At 51.0% G+C, this 24,713-nt stretch overlaps 1 protein-coding gene across 1 annotated transcript; it reads right to left on the bottom strand.

Annotated features, from left to right (window-relative positions):
• Positions 1 to 6,166, bottom strand: PRLH (prolactin releasing hormone). The gene is made up of 3 exons (XM_078860009.1): positions 6,050 to 6,166; positions 3,417 to 3,544; positions 1 to 1,229 (listed from the first exon to the last, which is right to left on the bottom strand). The coding sequence occupies exons 1-3, from the start codon at positions 6,064 to 6,066 to the stop codon at positions 964 to 966; spliced, it is 411 nt and encodes a 136-aa protein (XP_078716135.1). The 5' UTR covers positions 6,067 to 6,166; the 3' UTR covers positions 1 to 963.
• Positions 6,167 to 24,713: the final 18,547 nt, after the last annotated feature.

Raw genomic sequence — 24,713 nt, 5'->3', positions numbered from 1 at the left:
CCCACTGAGCTAGATAGCTCTTATTCAGAAGTGACCTGGCCACAAACGACAGCTCAACGCAGTGGCGGCTTATTACCGGGACATGTAAAGCAGCCGAATACTCTAAACGCGTGCTGTTGATTCTAAACGTTAAGGGGAAAAACCGGAGAAAAAAATCCACACGGCCACGGGGAGAGAGACCCCAAATGTACAGCGGGCGTCAGAACCTACGGTGATCCTGTATACCAGGCGAGGTAGTTAACATCGCTCCACCGTGGGGCGCCGTGCCAGCCGAGCTAAATATATTGAATGTTTCTTCAGACAGTAGCGGTCGTATATTACAAGGTGGTTCAAAACAAATTTTAACACTTCTGAGAATTTGCAACAACACCACAGGAAGTGTGCCTCCGGGCTCTGGAGACCACCTGGTGAAGATTCCAGGCGTGCGTTGACAATTACGGGGAACAGGTGGCGACTCTTTGGCTTTCTGAAGATATTAACTTGCATTTGTTATCATGTTACAGTGTAGTACCTGTTGTTTGTCCATTAAAAACGATTGCCCCATGTAAGTGTTTTAACATTTTTTGAAGCACCCTGTATTATAACGGCCCAGCGCATCGACCATGATGCCCGAGAGAGGGTTAAAGAACAGACATGAGTCTGGATGAAACATCTTTTCTGAAACGCCCGAGGCGGATCGGTTTGGCGTTTGTCCCAGTAACTGCTGGCGACGAAGAAGAGGGCGGAGGGGGGCATCGGAAACATTCCCCACTCTCACACCACCCACATTTCAGACCAGAAAGGGAAATGAGGCAACTTCGGTTATTCGACAAAGCGGGCAGTAGAATAACAATGCCCCGTGCGAGCTCGGCAAAAATAAAATAAAAAACACCGCAGAAGGATAACAAAATAACCAAAACGAGCAAACTAACAAACACACCCATAAACAAACTAACCAACCACGAGCTGCAAAAGCGAAATTTCTCAACCGAGACGCTTCATCCGCAGACGGGATCCGAACCGTGACGCAGCCAGCCCCGGCGAAGGGGTTTCCCGACGGACCAGGAGAGCCCCAGTGGCCCCCTCGAGCAGCCAGAGGCCCCTTCTCGCCAGGTACGCGTCGGGCCACGCGGTCTCCTGCTGCCGGATCCGAACGGGCGCGTCCGAGACCCACGGCATCTGCCTCTTCCCAAAGCGGCCGATTGGGCGCACTCCACGCCCCACGTACCACAGCGGGTTCACTTCTCGACCTTGGTGGGGGGCGGAGGCGGGGGGGGCGGGAGGTGGTATGGGTGCGGTGGTTGAGAAAATATGATGGCGACTTCATTATTAAAAAAAAACGTACAAATAACTTTCAGCGGCATCATATACCCCATCCGATACACGGCCGTATTAAATACATTAATCCAGCGGTGGGCTTGCCAAAAGGGCGTGGTATCATTATCGCGCGCGCGTGGTGTGGATCACGTGCAGCAGTAAATCAGTGAGTCCCACGGACGAGAATGATCTCCCAACTCCCGTAGCCTCGGGGGAGAGGCGAGGAGTCCCGGCTGAGGTCCCACCGATGAAGAGCCTCGGGCCTCCCTTTAAAAAAATATTTTTTTAAGTCAACGTTTGTATAATATTGACTGCGTCGTGCCCCTCTCCCCCCCGCACATCATTAGTGTTGCAGCACCTCCCCCCCCCCGCCGCCCCCTCTTTAATCGAAGTCGCGCTGCAGCGCCGTGAGCTGCCCCGTGTTGCGCACCGGTCAATGCGGCGTTTCTCCGCGCGTCGCGAATCTTCAATTCGCCGTGTCGTGACGCCATGGAAACGCGAAGACTTTATTTTTTTATCGAGTCGGGTTTGAGCCCAAGGGGAGGGGCACCACCACGAGGCATTCAAAGCAAAGTCATCGAAACGGTCGAGAAACATCGTGATGGACACCAAAGACAAAGATCCCCCGTATAGGCTTAACAGACTGTAGGGGCAAGTGCTGTTAGCGAGCACCTATAAAGGCCGGCACGGCCCACGAGGGGGTTGGGTGGCCAACATGTTTACACACCACACCAGATACTCATTTGAGGCCGAGTCGACCTATGGGAGGCCCAAGACCGGTTCAAATAATCGTCACTGGTTTAGCCGTGAGCGGGAATCGAACCCGGGTCGCCAGTTTCGTAGCGCAGCGTAGTGCTAACCGCTACACCACCGCGCGCACACACACAGACACACGCACACACAGACACACACAGACACACGCACACACACACACAGACACACTTCGTTGGCACCTCGGTTTTGTTTGCCACACAACCGGGACGAGAAGTTGGAACCTTCGGGAGCACTTGCGCACGAGCCCAACAACTTTCAATGCGAAGATGCTAACATTGAACAAAGTCAAGTTACGAGAGGGAGGATGTGGAGTGGGGGGGGGGGAGCCGTGGCGCAGCGGTTAGCGCGCTGTGCCACGAACCCGGCTGCGACGTGAGTTCGATTCCCTGCGGCGACCAACGCCAGTGGCGAGTGATACCTGAACCGGTTCTGAAACACCGATCGCGAGCGGGGGCCAATTGTGGTGAACGCAACGCGGCCCCAAAACGAGGCACGCGGCGTGGGTTGAAGTTCATCCAGCAGTGGACTGACAAGGGCGGGATGCGACATTTGTTGAGCTGCTTATGTCGTACTCAGAGGAGACCAAAATCACGATACCTGTAGCGAGTGGAGGGGGGGCATATACAGCGAGAGGGCGATGGAGGCCAGGGTTTGTCAGGTGCGTGAAGGGTCGAGGCGAGTGGGGGGGGAGTCGCTTACACACAGAGACGTGGGCACACAGAGGTGCGCAGAGAGAGAGAGACAAAGACAAAGATCCCCTGTATAGCCTTAACAGACTGTAGGGGCAAGTGCTGTTAGCGAGCACCTATGAAGGCCGGAACGGTACACGAGGGGGGTGGGTGGCCAGCACCACGCCCGACCGCCTTTGTCTCCCTAGTGGCAATGTTTACACACCGCACCAGGTACTAATTTGAGGCTGAGTCGACCTAGGGGAGGGCCCGGGACCGATTCATATAATTGTCACTGATGTTGGCACTGCGTGGGAATCGAACCCGTGTCGCCGGGTTCATAGCGCAGCGCGCTAACCGCTAAACTATCGCTCCCCACACACACACACACAGACGTGCGGAGAGAGACATTGTGGAGACGCAGAGAGACGCACGGAGAGACACACACACAGACAAGGAGATAGGATGGAAATGCTTCATATAAAGAGACTCGGTGAAAGACAGGGGAATATTATAAAGTGTTTAAATTCAGCACCCTCCTGATGAACGTGTCACGAGACTTGGCGATGTTATCTGAGCAAACGGGGAGATGTGTTATTAACATGACAACACACCGCCCCCTCGTTACAGTAGCTGACGAGGTGGTCGCTGACCCAACCCGAGAAGGGGGGGTCTCACCTCGGATATACAGGGGGCTCGGGTGTGGTGGCCTGCTCTCCGCGGCGGCTCCGAGTGTCGCCTGCAGGAGACAGAGGCCCCCCAGGGCAGCCAGGAGCTTCAGCCCCCTAAACGGGGCGCCGTTTTTCCTGTGCAGACACACAGAGAGATAGAGGGGGGGGGGAGATGAGGAGATGGGGGATAAGATGAGTGGACGAGGAGATGACGAGCTAGATATGGAGATAGGGGGAATCGGCAAATGTTGAAGATAGAAAGTACGAGAATGTGAATGTGGGGAGTGATCGGGGGCAAGATGGATTTAATGAAGATGGGATCGATGATGAAGATGGGATCAATGATGAAGATGGGATCGATGATGAAGATGGGATCAATGAGGAAGATGGGATTGATGAGGAAGATGGGATCGATGATGAAGATGGGATCGATGAGGAAGATGGAATTGATGATGAAGATGGGATCAATGAGGAAGATGGGATCGATGATGAAGATGGGATCGATGAGGAAGATGGGATTGATGAGGAAGATGGGATCGATGAGGAAGATGGGATCGATGAGGAAGATGGGATAATTGATGAAGATGGGATCGATGAGGAAGATGGGATTGATGAGGAAGATGGGATCGATGAGGAAGATGGGATCGATGAGGAAGATGGGATAATTGATGAAGATGGGATCGATGAGGAAGATGGGATCGATGATGAAGATGGTATTAATGATGAAGATGGGATCAATGAGGAAGATGGGATCAATGATGAAGATAGGATCGATGAGGAATATGGGATCGATGAGGAAGATGGGATCAATGAGGAAGATGGGAAGATGAAAGAGATCGGGAAGATGAGGGAAGGTTGTGAGATTTGGAGAGGTCGGAGAGATGTGGAGGCAGAGGAGAAGTGTGGGATGACAGAGATTGGGGAGACAGGAAAGTTCGGAGACGAGAAGGTTTCGGCAGGCGATGGTGAAATGGGATAGATGCATGGGGGAGATATGAGAGAGATAATGTGGGAGATGACAAGGGGCGAGGGGGGAGATGGGGGGAGATTAGAGAGATGGAGGAGTAGAAGCGGCTAGGAGCCACTCAGATGTAGCAGCAGCAGCTCGAGTTTTGGCGAAGCGGCATCTGCAGTAAAAAAAAGCAAACAGACTCATGCGTGTGAAAACAAAACACTGCAGCCATAATACTATTTGAAGACCACACACACACACACGAGTCAGAATAAACATAATAATTAAACTGTTGTGAAAATGTATTACTATTTAATTTATTGCAAATATGCATTTTTTAAGTGGTGGAAATTGTATATATTTCATATTAATATCATTTAAAATATTCTTGGTTCTTTCGGTAAAGTCACGTAGATAGAAAACAAAAATCTAAATTTAAAGCAAAAAAAACCCCACGACGTTTCGATCGCAACACAAGCGGTCTTCTGCAGGTGGCGAGAATCATTTCACACATATATATGTAATATCTTGTATACAAATAACCAACATCCCATCATCGGTAAAAGAGGCCAATGCCACTGCGACTGAGGGCGGCCGCCAATGGGGGAGGGGACGCAGCGTGCTCAAGGAGACGCGACGGCCGCGCTGCGGGTGAGAGAGGAGGCATCACGCAGGCCACGTGGTGGCCACGACTGCTCGACACGGGCAGCACATTGGCATGAAGAAAGTGGTGCTGGTGGTGAACTCGACGACGATCATGGTTATGATGAGCATCACAGTCCATCATAATCGTCGTCGCAAACACGTGCACTGTCGCGCATGAGCAATTGCACGATGGTGGTCATCATTGTCGGCTGAACCGTATGCACGCATCGTTGGACATCAAATTCTGCGTGGAAATTACGACAGCGCTGCTTGCAATTTCGGTGTAAGCTTGACCACAACAACAACCGCCGTTCACCACTAAGTGGCTGTGACGTCGCCACGGCTCTTGTGCCAGGCTAGGTGCACTTTTGGGTTACGTGAAGTGTCGAAGGCTCGCTGGCAGGAGGTCGGTCACGGGAGGGACCCAGGTTCCATGGGTTGACTGACTGGGATGACTCGCAGGTGCACCACAACTGAGTTCCCCACTGTGCCAATTGTCTGCGTTTTAACCACCCGGCGCTCTGCTTGTTGTTGTGAGCATCGCTCCTATTCGTTTTTGCTGGAGGGCAAACTGCTTCCAACTCCCCAGTAGCGCCCTTCACGAACCTCCTTTACAGAGGCCCATCTTGACACCACTCGTACCAGTTGTGACCACGTACACTGTTGCACATGGACATTATATCGGCGATGATGATGATAACCGGTTATCGGTTGATGATAATCATCAACGATATCCGAATCACATACACTTCCACGTGAGCCAGTGAATGACTATGCTGCTGGTGCGGATGATGATGATGCTGATCATGATGACGCTGTGAACCGCATGTTCCGCTGCACATGAACATTGGCAGAATTCTGCTGATGATGATTATTATTTTGAAGATGCACTGTTGCAGCTGCATAATCATCGTGTGAACCACATACACACTTATGCATTGACATTTATATCCTGATGATGATGATGCTTATGATGATGATGACAGTAATGATTTCTTTGGGTGTAACAGTATGAAGTGTGAGTGCAGCAGGCGGTTACTCACAGTAGCGGTAGGAGCATGGTGGGAGCCGTGTTGATCCGCCGCGTTCGGAGCGCATGGGAGTGGAGAGAGAGAGAAGAGGGCGAGAGGCGAGTGAGAGTTGTGGGCAGGAGAGCGGTGAATCCCTGAGCTTTGAGACCGCGTGGTCATTTATACACGCCGCGTCAGAGCGCGTCGTGGTGTCGGGATGCAATCGCGCGAGTGACGTAATGAATACTCGATGGTGACGACGACGATGATGGTGGTGGTGGCGATGCCAGCGTTGACCACGCCGACATCAGAGTTGCTCACATCTGCACTCCCAATGATGGGGGTCGATACATTTGGTACCACTTTGTGGAAGTCGACAGTGATTGTCCGTTGATTGGACTGACGCCGGCATACGAATGTCGATTTTCCACCGCAGGCTGTAAAATGACGAGCTTTCACCAATTGCTCTTTTAACAAACAAAGACAAAGACGCCCCCGCCCCGTATAGCCTTAACAGACTGTTGGGGCAAGTGCATGTTAGCACCTATGAAGACCGGAACCCGCGGACGAGGGCACGGTGTGGTCAGCACCACGCTCTGCCGCCTTTGTCTCCCCAGTGCTTGTGTCTACACACCGGACCAGGCACTCATTACAGGACGTGTCGAGATAGAAAGTTTGCTCACTGATTGTGAACTCGGGTCGCTGGGATCGAAGCGCAGTGCGCTAACCGCTGCACTCTCACTGCTCTGCCGCTACTAACACACAGTGCACACAGATGCGCACATAAGCACAACGATAAAGATCCCCCGAATAGCCTTCACAGATTATCGGTACAAGTGTTGATAGCGAACGCCGTAACGGTACACCCAGCAATATGCCCGACCGCCTTTGTCCCATCAGTGGCGATGTATACACACCGCACCCGGTACTCATTTGAGGCTGAGTAGACCTAGGCGAGGCCCAGGACCAGTTAAGATAATCGTCACCCGTGTTGGCCGTGAGCGGTAATGCATCGGTTAGCGCGCCGCGCTATCCGCTGCACCACCGCTCCCCCACCCATACAAGCACAAAGACATTGCTACAAACACACACGCACGGACACGCGTACAGACTAAAAAACACGCGCAAAGACGAACATCTCCCGTTGCAGAGACGTTTGGGACAAGTGTTGCTGACGGACATAGACAATGCACGACAGTTCAACATACGCACGTGCACAGACACAGTAAAAAAATGAGATGTATTAGAAGCCAAGAGAGAGAGAGTATGCAAGAAAGGATTCCCGGAAAATACTTGAGCATGTGACGAGTGGCTCTTGTATAACTCGGAAATTGGGTCTTGCAAGTGCGGCGCAAACTCATTGAATTCTTCATGGTAACACTAATCATGTCAACTTATAATTAGCACATTATTCACTCTCTCGAAGAAGAAGAAAGAGAGCGAGAGAGAAAGTGGACAACACAAAGGCAGGAGGAGGAACTACAGAAAAGAGGGGGAGAGGAAGCAGTCACGCGATGTGCCGACGCTGTGGCGAAACAGAATGAGTCTGTGACACGTGGAGGGAATACGCTCGCATGAGCTTAACCGAGCCAAAAATGTGCAATTGTGGACGTGCATTCGGGTTATACCGCGTGTTGTTCGGGGTGATGTCCGACGTTTCGCCCCGCGTCCTGGGAGCTTCCTCAAGATCTGGCGTACCACTGAAGAAGCTCCCCGAATGCGGTGCGAAACGTGGGTGTCCGCACACCCGCGGACACCCAGGAGCATTGAGATGTCTTCGAGAAGAGCAGAAGAGAAGGAGCGACCTCCCATCGTGCCGGAGAGCGAGTGGAGGGGGAGTGGGGTCAGAGACGCGAGCATGCTTGCTTGAGAGCGATGAGACTCGTGCGGTGGGTGACGCATAGAGATCTGCAGCTTCAATGAGTCTTCCACATGTATGCACTCTGCCTGTCAGATGCAAGTATGTTTTATCTGAAATATCCACACGCAATTGCTTAGCTGCGACTATACCCACGCGTACATCATCACATGTACACACACACATATATATAGTAATAGGTAGAGCAATTGAAGGAACATCAAACGTATTTCTATGATATCTGCTTCCACGGTTTGTTCTCTGACACGGGGTGATGCAGTTCTCCTTGTGTGAGCGTTCCGAACGGATTCTACATCTGGTAACATGAGGTCGATAGTGCAATGGGAATACAATTTGGGGTGGGGGGGGGATACACTTTGTGTATGAATGTTTTAATTCCATCGGCATCGTGGGTTCGCCGCTACGTTGTCAACAAAGCACGGTGCAGCAAATCCCATTATTGTACTCTACTTGCTTTTACATCCATGCCCCCTCGCCTTCACCGACCCGCAGTGACCAGCTTGGTGAAGTATGGTCAAAGCGCATCCCCCCACGACCCAGACGTTCAGCGCGGTGAGGCCCTCATCCAGGCACCGGATCGATAAATGGTCGTTATACTGGTAGGAACGAAGTGAACCAGCCTACAATAGATTATACCGTCCGTCCGTCAGTCCGTGTAGCAACATCGCCCCCTACTGCAAACACTTGGCAGGACCCTACAAAAACCTTTAGACTCAGTGGGGCTTTCCTGGCTTAACAAGTGTAATAATACATTATGTTTATATTCTTTGGTTATTCGTTCCTACCAGCCCACCCCGCAGGGTCCTGTTAATGACCAGGCGTTTGGATACGTTACATTTTATTTCATTGACGTGCACATAGATTTTGTGCTATGAAGAAGGGCTATTGCCTGAAACGTTGCCGATTAAATATTTTTTTTCCTTTAAGGCAGTGTTGTTGACGAGTCTGTTGAGTTTCGTTGTTTATTGCATATAGAGCAGTCTATCGGCAGGTCGCGTGTGGTGGGGTAAAGCGTGGGTACTCCCACAACCTCCAAAACGTCTTGCCAGCGTGGAAGAGTAGGCCAAAAACAAATCCTCTTGCGGAGGCAGCGAGGGTCGGCGGATGACCGCACAAATGGTGTGAAACTCCCTTCCCGTGGGGCATCGTGGAGGTGCCACATCCTAGCTGGCCAGGAGAAGGCAGTACAGCAAGTGGACTAATCGCCATCTGTTACCATCCGTACGGGGATAGAGTGTTGTCCCCTCGCGTGCGTGGGTTTTTTCCAGGTGCTCCGTTCTCCTCCCACGAGTATAATAAACACAACTAATCATTAATTGGCGGAACACTTCTTTAATAAAAAAAAAACTCGATGCAATCGGACCCTCCTGAAAATGAGTCCCGTGACTCGCTGTGGCTTTCCTGGAAAAATCAGTAGTATTATTATCCCTCCATCAGCAGTGGTGTGAGCAAGAGGTAGCAGAGCGCTGCACATTCACCTTCATCACGCATATCCCAACAAGACTAACGGCGCTAGCCGAGCGAGTGAATGAATGAATTCACATCGCGGAACTCTGTCGCACACGAGAAGAGATGCGACCGCCCGTTGGATAGCGCGCTGCAGGATCCGAGGGAGACATCGCTTGGGTACGTCAGAAATAAAACACGGCAAGTGAACGCCGTGGCGACGAAACGCCAAATAAATTCACTCTCACTTTCACCGCCGGTCAGAGTGGAGTGCAAATTCATGTCGGTATATATTTTATTTACTTACAGCAATTCTGCTGTAAGGGCAGCCCATGAAAGGATCTCTCACATCACCCCTCCTCTCCACGACCCCCCCATGCCCCCCATTGCCACCCCAGCACCCCCCCCCCTCTTCAGGAAATCAATAGTGGAGCTTAAAAAGCTCACGGGGTCAGCCAAACAAACACATAAACACGGCCCTTCGTTGTTCACGCCGCCTCGCCCCGTACATCACTTCACCGTTTTATTGCCACTCAAAGTTATTTTTTTTCTTTTCTTCCGCGGACAGATGATTTAAACACTCATAACAACCGGCATGGCAGATGCTACCGCCGTGGTGTTAATGGTCAGCACACTGAACATGCAATGCAGAGGTCAATTCGATCTCCGGGCGCGGCAGTTGACCCAATGGTGCAATGTCGTTAAACGCCCCCTCCCTCCGCCTCGTATGTCCACTCAGCAGTATAATTGAGTGCACTGTCATACGGAAATACTCATGAGACTGTACACTTTTAAAGAGCATTTCACTCAGAGATAACACGATAATTTGGCTGTACAAAAACAAAGATTCCCCGTATAGCCTTAAAAGACTGTTGAGCCAAGTGCTGTTAGCGATCACATTTGAAAGGCCGGCACGGCACACAAGGGGGTGGCCAACACCACGCCCGACCGCCTTTGTCTCCCTAGCGGCGATGTTTACACATCGCACCAGGTACTCATTTGAGGCTGAGTCGACCTAGGCGAGGCCCTGGACCGGTTCAAATAATCGCCACTGGCGTTGGCAGTGAGCAGGAATCGAATTCGGGTCGCTGGCTTCGTAGCGCAACGCGCTAACCGCTACACTACCGCGCCCCCAAAATCCCACGCGCGCACACACACGCCCACGCACGCAGGCTCACACCAATGAAATCCGACCGATTAAAGAAAGAGATAAAAGCCCGTTGGAATAAGTTGCGTCTTGAGGCGCGCTTTGTGGCGCAGGAAAAAGCGATGTCTGCATCATACAGCTCATGAATAATAATACCAATTTACATTTGTAAGAGGCATTGGAACCAGCTCCCGCTTGCCGTAATGGACGGTTTTCCAAACAACATCAACACATTTTTAAAAAATAACGTGGAAGACGCTGTGATCACTTTTTTTTTATATCACGTGATACATTGCTATATTGTGTACATGCATTTGGTGCCACCGGACAATGTCCCCATTGCAGACGTAGTCAATGAATTAAACTCGACGTCTTGAGGCGTGTTTGACATCGTTGATTCGGGTTCGGGTCGAGTGAGCGAGCCACGAGTGGTGTCCGATCGAGAGACTGCGTCGCTGTCGTGGTCTGTGGCTGTGTCTGCCCCCTCGCCCGAGCTTCCTTGTGCCGTTGACATTCCGGCAGGAATACAATGCGCTCGTGCAATGTGTACTTCCGTGCGGTACTTTATGTAGATGTATGTCATTTTAGCGACTTGCTTACCTTGTCCCGAGCTTGCGCTCATGTCGCCTTTTGCACCGTGTGTTAATGTCACTCGCTGACCCCACGCTGACCCCACGCTGACCCCACGCTCCGACTGGACATCCGTGACAAAGAGCTCCGTAGCTCATCAGATTCATCCAAAATAAATACACAGTCTGAGTTGTTTAGGGTTAAGGTTAGGGCTGGTGTTTGTAGGGCGATTTTTTTCGTAGGGCGAGTGTTTGTAGGGCAAGTGTTTGTTGGGCGAGTGTTTGCAGGGCTAGTGTTTGTAGGGCGAGTGTTTGCAGGGCTAGTGTTTGTAGGGCTAGTGTTTGTAGGGCTAGTGTTTGTAGGGCTAGTGTTTGTAGGGGGAGTGTTTGTAGGGCGAGTGTTTGCAGGGCTAGTGTTTGCAGGGGGAGTGTTTGTAGGGGGAGTGTTTGTAGGGCGAGTGTTTGCAGGGCTAGTGTTTGTAGGGCTAGTGTTTGTAGGGGGAGTGTTTGTAGGGGGAGTGTTTGTAGGGCGAGTGTTTGCAGGGCTAGTGTTTGTAGGGCTAGTGTTTGTAGGGCGAGTGTCTGCAGGGCTAGTGTTTGTAGGGCGAGTGTTTGTAGGGCTAGTGTTTGTAGGGCTAGTGTTTGTAGGGGGAGTGTTTGTAGGGGGAGTGTTTGTAGGGCGAGTGTTTGCAGGGCTAGTGTTTGTAGGGCTAGTGTTTGTAGGGCGAGTGTCTGCAGGGCTAGTGTTTGTAGGGGGAGTGTTTGTAGGGGGAGTGTTTGTAGGGCGAGTGTTTGCAGGGCTAGTGTTTGTAGGGCGAGTGTTTGTAGGGCGAGTGTTTGCAGGGCTAGTGTTTGCAGGGCTAGTGTTTGTAGGGCTAGTGTTTGCAGGGCTAGTGTTTGCAGGGCAAGTGTTTGTAGGGCTAGTGTTTGCAGGGCTAGTGTTTGTAGGGCTAGTGTTTGCAGGGCTAGTGTTTGTAGGGCTAGTGTTTGTAGGGCAAGTGTTTGCAGGGCTAGTGTTTGCAGGGCTAGTGTTTGTAGGGCGAGTGTTTGCAGGGCTAGTGTTTGTAGGGCGAGTGTTTGTAGGGCGAGTGTTTGTAGGGCTAGTGTTTGTAGGGCGAGTGTTTGTAGGGCTAGTGTTTGTAGGGCAGTGTTTGTAGGGCTAGTGTTTGTAGGGCGAGTGTTTGTAGGGCTAGTGTTTGTAGGGCGAGTGTTTGTAGGGCTAGTGTTTGCAGGGCGAGTGTTTGTAGGGCGAGTGTTTGTAGGGCTAGTGTTTGTAGGGCTAGTGTTTGTAGGGCTAGTGTTTGCAGGGCTAGTGTTTGTAGGGCTAGTGTTTGCAGGGCTAGTGTTTGCAGGGCAAGTGTTTGCAGGGCTAGTGTTTGCAGGGCAAGTGTTTGTAGGGCTAGTGTTTGTAGGGCTAGTGTTTGTAGGGCTAGTGTTTGTAGGGCGAGTGTTTGTAGGGCTAGTGTTTGCAGGGCTAGTGTTTGCAGGGCAAGTGTTTGTAGGGCTAGTGTTTGTAGGGCTAGTGTTTGTAGGGCTAGTGTTTGTAGGGCTAGTGCTTGTAGGGCGAGTGTTTGTAAGGCGAGTGTTTGTAGGGCGAGTGTTTGTAGGGCTAGTGTTTGTAGGGCAGTGTTTGTAGGGCTAGTGTTTGTAGAGCGAGTGTTTGTAGGGCGAGTGTTTGTAGGGCTAGTGTTTGTAGGGCGAGTGTTTGTAGGGCTAGTGTTTATAGGGCGAGTGTTTGTAGGGCGAGTGTTTGTAGGGGGAGTGTTTGTAGGGCGAGTGTTAGTAGGGCTAGTGTTTGTAGAGCGAGTGTTTGTAGGGCTAGTGTTTGTAGGGCTAGTGTTTGTAGGGCGAGTGTTTGTAGGGCTAGTGTTTGTAGGGCGAGTGTTTGTAGAGCGAGTGTTTGTAGGGCTAGTGTTTGTAGGGCTAGTGTTTGTAGGGCGAGTGTTTGTAGGGCTAGTGTTTATAGGGCGAGTGTTTGTAGGGCTAGTGTTTGTAGGGCGAGTGTTTGCAGGGCTAGTGTTTGTAGGGGGAGTGTTTGTAGGGCTAGTGTTTGCAGGGCTAGTGTTTGTAGGGCGAGTGTTTGTAGGGCTAGTGTTTGTAGGGGGAGTGTTTGTAGGGCGAGTGTTTGCAGGGCTAGTGTTTGTAGGGCGAGTGTTTGTAGGGCTAGTGTTTGTAGGGCGAGTGTTTGTAGGGCGAGTGTTTGCAGGGCGAGTGTTTGCAGGGCTAGTGTTTGCAGGGCAAGTGTTTGTAGGGCGAGTGTTTGCAGGGCTAGTGTTTGTAGGGCTAGTGTTTGTAGGGCGAGTGTTTGTAGGGCGAGTGTTTGTAGGGCTAGTGTTTGTAGGGCGAGTGTTTGCAGGGCTAGTGTTTGCAGGGCAAGTGTTTGTAGGGCGAGTGTTTGTAGGGCGAGTGTTTGTAGGGCTAGTGTTTGTAGGGCGAGTGTTTGCAGGGCTAGTGTTTGTAGGGCGAGTGTTTGTAGGGCGAGTGTTTGCAGGGCTAGTGTTTGCAGGGCAAGTGTTTGTAGGGCGAGTGTTTGTAGGGCGAGTGTTTGTAGGGCGAGTGTTTGTAGGGCGAGTGTTTGTAGGGCTAGTGTTTGTAGGGGGAGTGTTTGTAGGGCGAGTGTTTGCAGGGCTAGTGTTTGTAGGGCGAGTGTTTGTAGGGCTAGTGTTTGTAGGGCGAGTGTTTGCAGGGCTAGTGTTTGTAGGGCGAGTGTTTGTAGGGCGAGTGTTTGCAGGGCAAGTGTTTGTAGGGCTAGTGTTTGCAGGGCTAGTGTTTGTAGGGCGAGTGTTTGTAGGGCGAGTGTTTGCAGGGCTAGTGTTTGTAGGGCGAGTGTTTGTAGGGCTAGTGTTTGTAGGGCTAGTGTTTGTAGGGCGAGTGTTTGCAGGGCTAGTGTTTGTAGGGCTAGTGTTTGTAGGGCGAGTGTTTGCAGGGCAAGTGTTTGTAGGGCAAGTGTTTGCAGGGCTAGTGTTTGTAGGGCGAGTGTTTGCAGGGCAAGTGTTTGTAGGGCAAGTGTTTGTAGGGCTAGTGTTTGTAGGGCTAGTGTTTGTAGGGCAAGTGTTTGCAGGGCTAGTGTTTGTAGGGCGAGTGTTTGCAGGGCAAGTGTTTGTAGGGCGAGTGTTTGTAGGGCTAGTGTTTGTAGGGCGAGTGTTTGCAGGGCTAGTGTTTGTAGGGCGAGTGTTTGCAGGGCAAGTGTTTGTAGGGCGAGTGTTTGTAGGGCGAGTGTTTGCAGGGCAAGTGTTTGTAGGGCAAGTGTTTGCAGGGCTAGTGTTTGTAGGGCGAGTGTTTGCAGGGCTAGTGTTTGTAGGGCGAGTGTTTGTAGGGCTAGTGTTTGTAGGGCTAGTGTTTGCAGGGCAAGTGTTTGCAGGGCTAGTGTTTGTAGGGCTAGTGTTTGTAGGGCGAGTGTTTGCAGGGCAAGTGTTTGTAGGGCAAGTGTTTGTAGGGCGAGTGTTTGTAGGGCGAGTGTTTGCAGGGCTAGTGTTTGCAGGGCTAGTGTTTGTAGGGCGAGTGTTTGTAGGGCGAGTGTTTGCAGGGCTAGTGTTTGCAGGGCAAGTGTTTGCAGGGCTAGTGTTTGCAGGGCAAGTGTTTGCAGGGCTAGTGTTTGTTGGGCGAGTGTTTGCAGGGCTAGTGTTTGTAGGGCTAGTGTTTGTTGGGCGAGTGTTTGCAGGGCTAGTGTTTGTAGGGCGAGTGTTTGTAGGGCAAGTGTTTGTAGGGCGAGTGTTTGTAGGGCTAGTGTTTGTAGGGCAAGTGTTTGTAGGGCTAGTGTTTGTAGGGCGAGTGTTTGTAGGGCAAGTGTTTGTAGGGCTAGTGTTTGCAGGGCAAGTGTTTGTAGGGCAAGTGTTTGCAGGGCAAGTGTTTGTAGGGCAAGTGTTTGCAGGGCTAGTGTTTGTAGGGCTAGTGTTTGCAGGGCTAGTGTTTGTTGGGCGAGTGTTTGCAGGGCTAGTGTTTGTTGGGCGAGTGTTTGCAGGGCTAGTGTTTGTAGGGCGAGTGTTTGCAGGGCTAGTGTTTGTAGGGCGAGTGTTTGTAGGGCAAGTGTTTGTAGGGCGAGTGTTTGCAGGGCTAGTGTTTGTAGGGCGAGTGTTTGCAGGGCTAGTGTTTGCAGGGCTAGTGTTTGTAGGGAGAGTGTTTGTAGGGCAAGTGTTTGTAGAGCGAGTGTTTGCAGGGCTAGTGTTTGCAGGGCTAGTGTTTGTAGGGCGAGTGTTTGCAGGGTTAGTGTTTGCAGGGCTAGTGTTTGCAGGGCTAGTGTTTGCAGGGCTAGTGTTTGTAGGGCGAGTGTTTGCAGGGCTAGTGTTTGTAGGGCGAGTGTTTGTAGGGCAAGTGTTTGTAGGGCGAGTGTTTGCAGGGCTAGTGTTTGTAGGGCTAGTGTTTGCAGGGCTAGTGTTTGTAGGGCTAGTGTTTGCAGGGCTAGTGTTTGTAGGGCTAGTGTTTGCAGGGCTAGTGTTTGTTGGGCGAGTGTTTGCAGGGCTAGTGTTTGTAGGGCGAGTGTTTGTAGGGCAAGTGTTTGTCGGGCGAGTGTTTGTAGGGCAAGTGTTTGCAGGGCTAGTGTTTGTAGGGCTAGTGTTTGCAGGGCTAGTGTTTGCAGGGCTAGTGTTTGCAGGGCTAGTGTTTGCAGGGCTAGTGTTTGTTGGGCGAGTGTTTGCAGGGCTAGTGTTTGTAGGGCTAGTGTTTGTTGGGCGAGTGTTTGCAGGGCTAGTGTTTGTAGGGCGAGTGTTTGTAGGGCAAGTGTTTGTAGGGCGAGTGTTTGTAGGGCTAGTGTTTGTAGGGCGAGTGTTTGCAGGGCTAGTGTTTGTAGGGCGAGTGTTTGTAGGGCAAGTGTTTGCAGGGCTAGTGTTTGTAGGGCTAGTGTTTGTTGGGCGAGTGTTTGCAGGGCTAGTGTTTGTAGGGCTAGTGTTTGTAGGGCGAGTGTTTGTTGGGCAAGTGTTTGTAGGGCGAGTGTTTGTAGGGCTAGTGTTTGTTGGGCGAGTGTTTGCAGGGCTAGTGTTTGTTGGGCGAGTGTTTGTAGGGCGAGTGTTTGTAGGGCAAGTGTTTGTAGGGCTAGTGTTTGTTGGGCGAGTGTTTGTAGGGCGAGTGTTTGTAGGGCAAGTGTTTGTAGGGCTAGTGTTTGTTGGACGAGTGTTTGTAGGGCGAGTGTTTGTAGGGCAAGTGTTTGTAGGGCGAGTGTTTGTAGGGCGAGTGTTTGTAGGGCAAGTGTTTGTAGGGCTAGTGTTTGTTGGGCGAGTGTTTGCAGGGCTAGTGTTTGTAGGGCGAGTGTTTGCAGGGCTAGTGTTTGTAGGGCGAGTGTTTGCAGGGCTAGTGTTTGTAGGGCGAGTGTTTGTAGGGCAAGTGTTTGTAGGGCTAGTGTTTGTTGGGCGAGTGTTTGCAGGGCTAGTGTTTGTAGGGCGAGTGTTTGTAGGGCAAGTGTTTGTAGGGCTAGTGTTTGTTGGGCGAGTGTTTGCAGGGCTAGTGTTTGTAGGGCGAGTGTTTGCAGGGCTAGTGTTTGTAGGGCGAGTGTTTGCAGGGCAAGTGTTTGTAGGGCGAGTGTTTGTAGGGCAAGTGTTTGTAGGGCTAGTGTTTGTTGAGCGAGTGTTTGCAGGGCTAGTGTTTGTAGGGCGAGTGTTTGCAGGGCTAGTGTTTGTAGGGCGAGTGTTTGTAGGGCAAGTGTTTGTAGGGCTAGTGTTTGTTGAGCGAGTGTTTGCAGGGCTAGTGTTTGTAGGGCGAGTGTTTGCAGGGCAAGTGTTTGTAGGGCTAGTGTTTGCAGGGCTAGTGTTTGTAGGGCTAGTGTTTGTAGGGCGAGTGTTTGCAGGGCAAGTGTTTGTAGGGCGAGTGTTTGTAGGGCGAGTGTTTGCAGGGCTAGTGTTTGTAGGGCGAGTGTTTGTAGGGCTAGTGTTTGCAGGGCTAGTGTTTGTAGGGCTAGTGTTTGCAGGGCAAGTGTTTGCAGGGCTAGTGTTTGTAGGGCTAGTGTTTGTAGGGCTAGTGTTTGCAGGGCAAGTGTTTGTAGGGCGAGTGTTTGCAGGGCAAGTGTTTGTAGGGCTAGTGTTTGTAGGGCTAGTGTTTGTAGGGCGAGTGTTTGTAGGGCTAGTGTTTGCAGGGCTAGTGTTTGCAGGGCTAGTGTTTGTAGGGCTAGTGTTTGCAGGGCGAGTGTTTGTAGGGCGAGTGTTTGCAGGGCAAGTGTTTGTAGGGCTAGTGTTTGCAGGGCTAGTGTTTGTAGGGCTAGTGTTTGCAGGGCTAGTGTTTGTAGGGCTAGTGTTTGCAGGGCGAGTGTTTGTAGGGCGAGTGTTTGCAGGGCAAGTGTTTGTAGGGCGAGTGTTTGCAGGGCAAGTGTTTGTAGGGCTAGTGTTTGCAGGGCTAGTGTTTGTAGGGCTAGTGTTTGCAGGGCTAGTGTTTGTAGGGCGAGTGTTTGCAGGGCTAGTGTTTGTAGGGCTAGTGTTTGCAGGGCAAGTGTTTGCAGGGCTAGTGTTTGTAGGGCTAGTGTTTGTAGGGCTAGTGTTTGCAGGGCTAGTGTTTCTAGGGCGAGTGTTTGTAGGGCTAGTGTTTGTAGGGCTAGTGCTTGTAGGGCGAGTGTTTGTAGGGCTAGTGTTTGTAGGGCTAGTGCTTGTAGGGCGAGTGTTTGTAGGGCTAGTGTTTGTAGGGCTAGTGTTTGTAGGGCTAGTGCTTGTAGGGCTAGTGTTTGTAGGGCTAGTGTTTGTAGGGCTAGTGTTTGCAGGGCTAGTGTTTCTAGGGCGAGTGTTTGTAGGGCTAGTGTTTGTAGGGCTAGTGTTTCTAGGGCGAGTGTTTGTAGGGCTAGTGTTTGCAGGGCTAGTGTTTCTAGGGCGAGTGTTTGTAGGGCTAGTGTTTGTAGGGCTAGTGTTTGTAGGGCGAGTGTTTGTAGGGCTAGTGCTTGTAGGGCGAGTGTTTGTAAGGCGAGTGTTTGTAGGGCGAGTATTTGTAGGGCTAGTGTTTGTAGGGCAGTGTTTGTAGGGCTAGTGTTTGTAGGGCGAGTGTTTGTAGGGCGGGTGTTTGTAGGGATAGTGTTTGTAGGGCGAGTGTTTGTAGGGCTAGTGTTTATAGGGCGAGTGTTTGTAGGGCGAGTGTTTGAGGGCGAGTGTTTGTAGGGTGAGTGTTTGTAGGGCTAGTGTTTGTAGGGCTAGTGTTTATAGGGCGATTTTTCGGAGGGCAATTGTTTGTAGGGCTAGTGTTTGTAGGGCGAGTGTTTGTAGGGCTAGTGTTTGCAGGGCTAGTGTTTGTAGGGCTAGTGTGCTCCATGCCCCTTAAAGCCACTCGTCCCCCCCCCCTTCAACTCCCCCCAGCATTATTATATAATCGCATTTTCTATCCACTGCTTGAGTCTCTGCTTTTCACAGCACCAACCTAGAATCTCTGACCTCGATCCGAAAGAACGCTGGCGAACAGAGTGGAACAACGCGGGCGTCCACAAAAAAAAACGCCTCGTTCGAGACCCTAACATCACTGCACATCTCCAGGCTTCGGCATTCCTTCTCATCTAAGACACTGGCGGCGGACGCATTGGAACATCGTCGCCAGGACGATTGCCTTCACGAATGGAAAATGAAAGACACAAGCCACAGCGGTTGTGATTGTGGCCACCCAATGGAAACTGTGTGGACCGTATCGTGAACCCATAGAGGGCACGTCGAGCTAAATACTCAAAGATATGCATATTGACCCATTGAGACACATACATACTCGTACTGGTAGGAACCTCCTGGTTACACCAGCCCACAGGGGATTATTGTGTCCGTCCGTCGTGCATCAAAAATGGGAGGGGTGGGGTTGGGTGGAGAGGGGAGGGTGGGGAGGGGCTGGGTGGGGTGGGGAGGGTGGGGATGGGAGGGTGGGGAGGGGCTGGGTGGGGATGGTGGGGCTGGGTGGGGATGGTGGGGCTGTGTGGGCAGAGCCGGCCCTAGACCTTTGGGGGCCCTAAGCAAAATTTGGTTGGATGCCCCTTTGATGTATGATGTTTTTCATCCACTAGCTAGCAGTGACTCTAGGGGGCCCTCTGCTGGCCACGGGGCCCTTTGCAATTGCAAGGGTCGCTTAGTGGCTGGGCCGGCTCTGGTGTGGGGGGTGGGAGGGGTGGGGCTGGGAGGGGAGGGGCTGCTCACCCAGTGGTGCCCTTATAAAACTCAACGTTTAACCTACTCACGCCGGCTTTCGACCGCCCTTACAGTCGGCCATATTTGCGGAATACACCACGCCGCCGTTGACCCTGGCCATTGACCGAGCAACCCAACGTTCCTACCAGCTCCCTCCGCAGCAGGAATGTGTACAGGCAAGCCACAGTTGAGCGATTGCGGCCACGCAACACAAACTGAAGACCACAGAGTAAGCCACTGTCATCTTAAATTTCGATTTAAAGCTTTCGTGACTGCAGGGATTCATCTTCTTGGTTCTTTCGGTAAAGTCACGTAGAATGGAAATAATAAAATAATAAAAATAAAGCATAATAAAATAGTTATTTTATTATGTTTTATTTGTATTATTATAATTATTTTATTATGTTTTATTTTTTTTAATTATTTCCATTCTACGTGACTTCACCGAAAGAACCAAGAAGATGAAACACTGTCATCTTCGACAGAGTAGGAATAGCAAAACTACACGAACTCTCCCTCCTGAAGCCCTCTCGGCGCGACTAACGTCGTGGCGTTTTGCTCCCTGGACAAGTCGCAAGAATAAAGACGACGCATTGACCGCTGTGTAAATAGCGCCCCCTCGTGGTCAGATACGGCTACACAGACGGCCCTGCCAGAAGGAAAGTACAAGCATGGACTCTGCTGATGAGATACTGAACGTTGAAACCGGCACAGATTTTTGTTAATGTAAGCACGGCCAGCGTGGAAGAGTAGGCCAAACACCCTCTAATGAAGGGGCGCGGTGGGGGGTGGAAGACTTTCCGCGCAGCAGTGACGTGAGCAAGACATTTGCAAGGCTGCGCCCTTGCCTGTTTGTGAAGCTCCTCGCATTCGTGGCGCTGTGCGTTCGTTTCACGCGCAAATGTTGCCAGTTGCACGCGCTCCCAATTAGCGCCCCTTAATTAGCGCGCGTTCATTAGCAGCGCTGGCGAGCGGCGTGGGTTTCAATTAAGCGAGGGGCGGGTTCGTTCCTTAGGGGGCGGAGCGGTGAACGCAGCGATTAGCGCATTGCGTTATGAACTCGGCCACCTGAGTTCGAGTCCAGGTCACATCAGTGGGCCAGTGATAGCTTGACCCGGTCCTGGGGCTCACCGACTCGCACTTAGCGTGGTGAAGTATGGTGATGCAAGCCCCCCCCCCCCACTACCCACGACCGACCCAGCAGTGGCTTGACAAAGGGCTGTGAAAACACAAGACTTGTACTGCATTAGATTCTTGAATCGGATCGTGACTCAATCGTGTCAAGCGAATTCCCCCTATCGTGCGAGTCGTCACGTGATGCGCGAACGAGAATCTTGTGGTGCAGCTGATGAAACAAATTATGCGCGGACACCAATTCTATGGCTGAGTCGACCTGGGGGAGATTGCCGCCAGCATCGGCGAAGGAGTCACGTGGCGGCACGTTCAAGTCACATTTCACCTCTTGCCAGGCTTATCAGCGGACGCAAAACAATTCCCTGTTACAAGAAGGCTCGGGATGGCGGATTAGTGGTGCGAGTTCGCGCATCTTCAACAGTTTTTGGATTGGAGACGCGCCGGCTAACGGATCGACCGACGTCTCCACCACCAACGAAGAGCCCGGGCACCAAGGGCAATACGCAGAGTCGGGGTCGTCTCGTGAAGATGCGACTTTGAATCTGACCCCCCCACCCACTCCCCACGGAGGACTTTCGTTGGTGAGTGTTCCCCGTGGCGCGCACGTGAGTCGACGGCGAACCAAACACGAAACGCGGTTCTAAAGAAATGAGTTTTCAATGTAGGTGATGATTTAAAAGTGCGTAAGCTCCAGTGACTTCCTAATGTCGGAAGGAAGAGCGTTCCAGACGGCCGCAGAAGCGCATCTGAAAGCGCTCGATGCGGTGACGACCGCCGTCTTTGTCCGAATGACCAGACGAAAGCCACTGCGAGCATGACCCGAGTTTGCGTCAAGAGTTTATGCTCCTTGACTAGATCAGCAAGGTGAGTGCAACGCAAGGTGGGGGGCGTGGTGGGTGGGTTGTTTGTTTGTCTGATGTGTTTTCGGATTTCACGGCGTGTTGTTCGACACGATGGCCTGACGTTTGGCTCCTCGTGCTGGGAGCTTCTCTGCGAGTTGAATCGAGGTTTGTCGCGACAACAAACCCACGCGCATGCGACGTGGCACGGGTGGGGGGGGCGTTCGTTCGACACCTTCGCTATGCACGTGAGCGAGGGGCGCAGGTCCACCGCTGCAACGCCAGATGGCAGTGTCACTCCAGTGTTCGAGGGCGGCGGCGGGGAGAGAAATCCAGATCTGAATCGCAACAAGAGTTGGAGGGACGGTCTGCGTTAAACACGAGCCGCAGTGTGCGATCAAGGCGAGCATCATGGTAGACACGAATAGCAACTGTTATCCAAGGTGAATTCACACTCACGTATAACCTGTTAGGCCTGCCCACCGACAACACGTGGAATACTGCATTTCTAATGATTAATTTTCCGGTTCTCCCCCTTGCACCCACGCGAACCCCAGGGCAGGGTACGTAGACATCCGTTGGAGTGGTGCCCAGAGGTCAGCCACCCAAGGGGAAGGAACTAAAGCGAGATGATGGTGGTTGGTGGTGGTGGTGATAAGACTGAGACAGTGAGCGGCCCCTGGAGATCGGATCTCGACAATACAGATACGAATTCTAGCAGGAGGAAGGAAGCGAAGGCGGATCCGCCTTTTCGATTGTTTCCAAAGAGTCTCACCCCGCCCGCTTCATGAGCCACTGTGCTTTTTTTTGTGTCATTTCAATGTTGGTGTTAATGCATCGTACTCTTGACACAACGTGAATTCAGTTGAATTAACCTAATTTGGGCAAAGTATGGACCCCCTCCCCCCCTCCTCGTCGGTTCCCTGCCCTAGTTCAAGTCCAGACTCTGTTTTCCCCTCCGCCTGTGACTGCCCGCCTCCTTCTGCCTTGAAAAGAAACCTGCTCACCAAGCGGCGTCTTGAGATGAGGTCGCATTTAAATGCAATGCGAATTCAAATTGTGACCGTGAACGAGTGTGTTGCTGGATAGTCTATTGTCAGTGACCAGACTTTGCACACATACGGCGATAAATTGCTAATAAGAAAAGCACGTGATCGTTAATTTTGCCTAAGGTGATTTCAAGGCGCCCTTGCACCTTAATTGTCTGTAAGCGTCTGATGAGTGTCGAGGCGTTAAGTGTTTTGATGCCGCGTGTAACCGATAGAATGTTCACATCGGATCAATAGGTCGTGCAGCCACAGACGCGCTGAATAATAATACTAATAATACTGCCGTGTATATAAATATTCCCTAGGAAAGCGTTTACTGAGTCTCAAGATTCATTCTCAAGAGGGGGGGCTCTGTTACACTGGGCTGCTCTGCTAATAACTTGACGTGTTTTAGTATGCGATGCGAACCAACGTACGTGTGCAGCCGTTGTTTGCCAATTTCACTGCTGGATGACGGCCTATTTGACCATACTTCACCACACTGGTCAGTACGAGTTGGTGAAGGAGTGGGGGTGGGGGAAGGAGTACAGACGTTGGAATATGGCACAGTACAACAAGTTGATTTCGCTGCAGAGCTCCAGTGTCCACAACAAAGCCTTCGCGCTACCTTGGGGGAAGAGTCGTACCCGGAGAGAGCCCCACGGCGTTCTTGAAAGGGGATATAACGAGCAGAGGTCGCCAGGGATTTTCAAAGGTTCACAAACGCGATCCAGTGCTGTTTGTTCGGGTCAAGAGGTCATCATGCTGCCGATGTCACCAGCCCTCGACATTGCTTCTTCCCTTCTGCTGGATGCTGCTGTTGTTGTTGTTGTTGTAATGGATCGCCTAAGTAACCACACGTTGAAAACATAAATTAGCCACAAACCCCCATCTTGTACATTGATTGTTCAATCAGTTTTTGGTCATATTTGCGTGCTATTTTGTTAAATACAGATGCCGACGATGAGTGTGGCTAACTAACATCGGTGCCTGGGCTATTCCCCCCCCCCCCCCAAAAAAAAATCTCAGAGGCATTGGAAGGTTCTCATCCAAAAGCGGATTGACAGAGGGCAGTTGAAAACATGTCGCTTTAAACTCGCATTTTAATTCAACGACCAAACCACCTTGGGCGATCCCCCTCCCCTCTCGTTGTTTACGGAACAAAAATTGTGCCGCGTTTTTCACCAAAACTCCGACAGCTTCACCTCCACCTGACGGCAAAGGGCATCGGTCCCGACGAGAATCCGATCCGTCGGTGCGTCGAATTGGATTGTGTTTTGGGTGCACGGTCGTGCGAGTGAGCCTCGAGATGGAATTTGCTCATCTTGCGTGGAGTCTTTAGATGCCCCCGTCTCAATTACGACACAAATCAATCGCGTAAAGAGACTTTCATTGAAATAAATGACAGTCAGCCCAAATTAAGACGTCGACTAAATTAGTGGGGGAGGGGGCGGGGGGGTGTCACTTTAATTGTTATGGCTCTGACGGTGAATGTGTCCTGGACACAGGAAGGTGACCGTGTGATTGCGGGACTCGTCTGCGTTTCACATGGTTGGCTACGTACGATGCAAAAGAAATTCGACACACGTACATCTCAGTGCTACTTTTAGTTCTCACGTTTAAAAGCAGGACATATCTCAAAACATCAGTAGTACCACAACGTTGATGCAAAAAACATGTGTTCATACCGCATAAGTAATGAAATTATGACGATTTAAAGCTTTCGTGACTGCAGGGATTCATCTTCTTGGTTCTTTCGGTAAAGTCACGTAGAAGGGAAGAAATAAAATAATAAAAATAAAACATAATAAAATAATTCTCACGACGTTTCGGCCACAACGCAAGCAGCCGTCCTCAGGTGGAGAACAGGTCTGTCGAGAAGACAGAGTCTGAGGAAGGCTGCTTGCGTTGTGGCCGAAACGTCGTGAGAATTATTTTATTACGTTTTATTTTTATTATTTTATTATTTCCATTCTACGTGACTTTACCGAAAGAACCAAGAAGAGAAATTTTGACGATTAGAAAAAAACTACAACATTGCCATTCAGTCACCCGTCAGTAGCGTGTCTCTATGGTGAGCAATTACCACCAAACAATCACTCACCAGATTGTTTTTTGCTGATCTCGAGCTCGGTCCACGCCCTCTCAATAATAACCTTCAGATACGAAAAAACATATATTTAGTTTTATGATTGTAGATTGTCGGCGTCTTGCTCGTCTATTGCACTTACTGTAGTTTTGTTTCTCGAGGTACTGTATGAGCTGTAACAGACAGATGTCGGTAACTCTGTAGCAACATGGTTCCGTTTGATGTCGCCACCACATTTGTCGGTAACACGGCATCACTAATAATGGTAACACGTTAGCTCCCTCCTTCCTCTGTCAAGTAACTGCTGGATGAAGCCCGCCCGACGCTTTGTTAGGTCATCACGGTTGTTTGACCATACTTCAACGAAATAATAAAAATAAAACACAAGACTTTGTCTTCTCGACAGACCTATTTTTATTATTTTATTATTTCCATTCTACGTGACTTTACCGAAAGAACCAAGAAGATGAATCCCTGCAGTCACGAAAGCTTTAAATCGA

Source organism: Lampetra fluviatilis, chromosome 10 (assembly GCF_964198595.1).
Source record: "Lampetra fluviatilis chromosome 10, kcLamFluv1.1, whole genome shotgun sequence".
NCBI classification, from domain to species: domain Eukaryota; kingdom Metazoa; phylum Chordata; class Hyperoartia; order Petromyzontiformes; family Petromyzontidae; genus Lampetra; species Lampetra fluviatilis.
Note: the sequence above shows the minus strand (reverse complement) of the source record. Positions and strands in the feature narration are given on the sequence as shown.

What these genes read in the sequence shown, in the direction of transcription:
- PRLH (XM_078860009.1), bottom strand. An exon ending in GAGCCCCCTGTATATCCGAG is followed by an intron (nt 1,230 to 3,416) that starts GTGAGACCCCCC and finishes CCCCCCACCAAG; the next exon opens with GTCGAGAAGTGAACCCGCTG.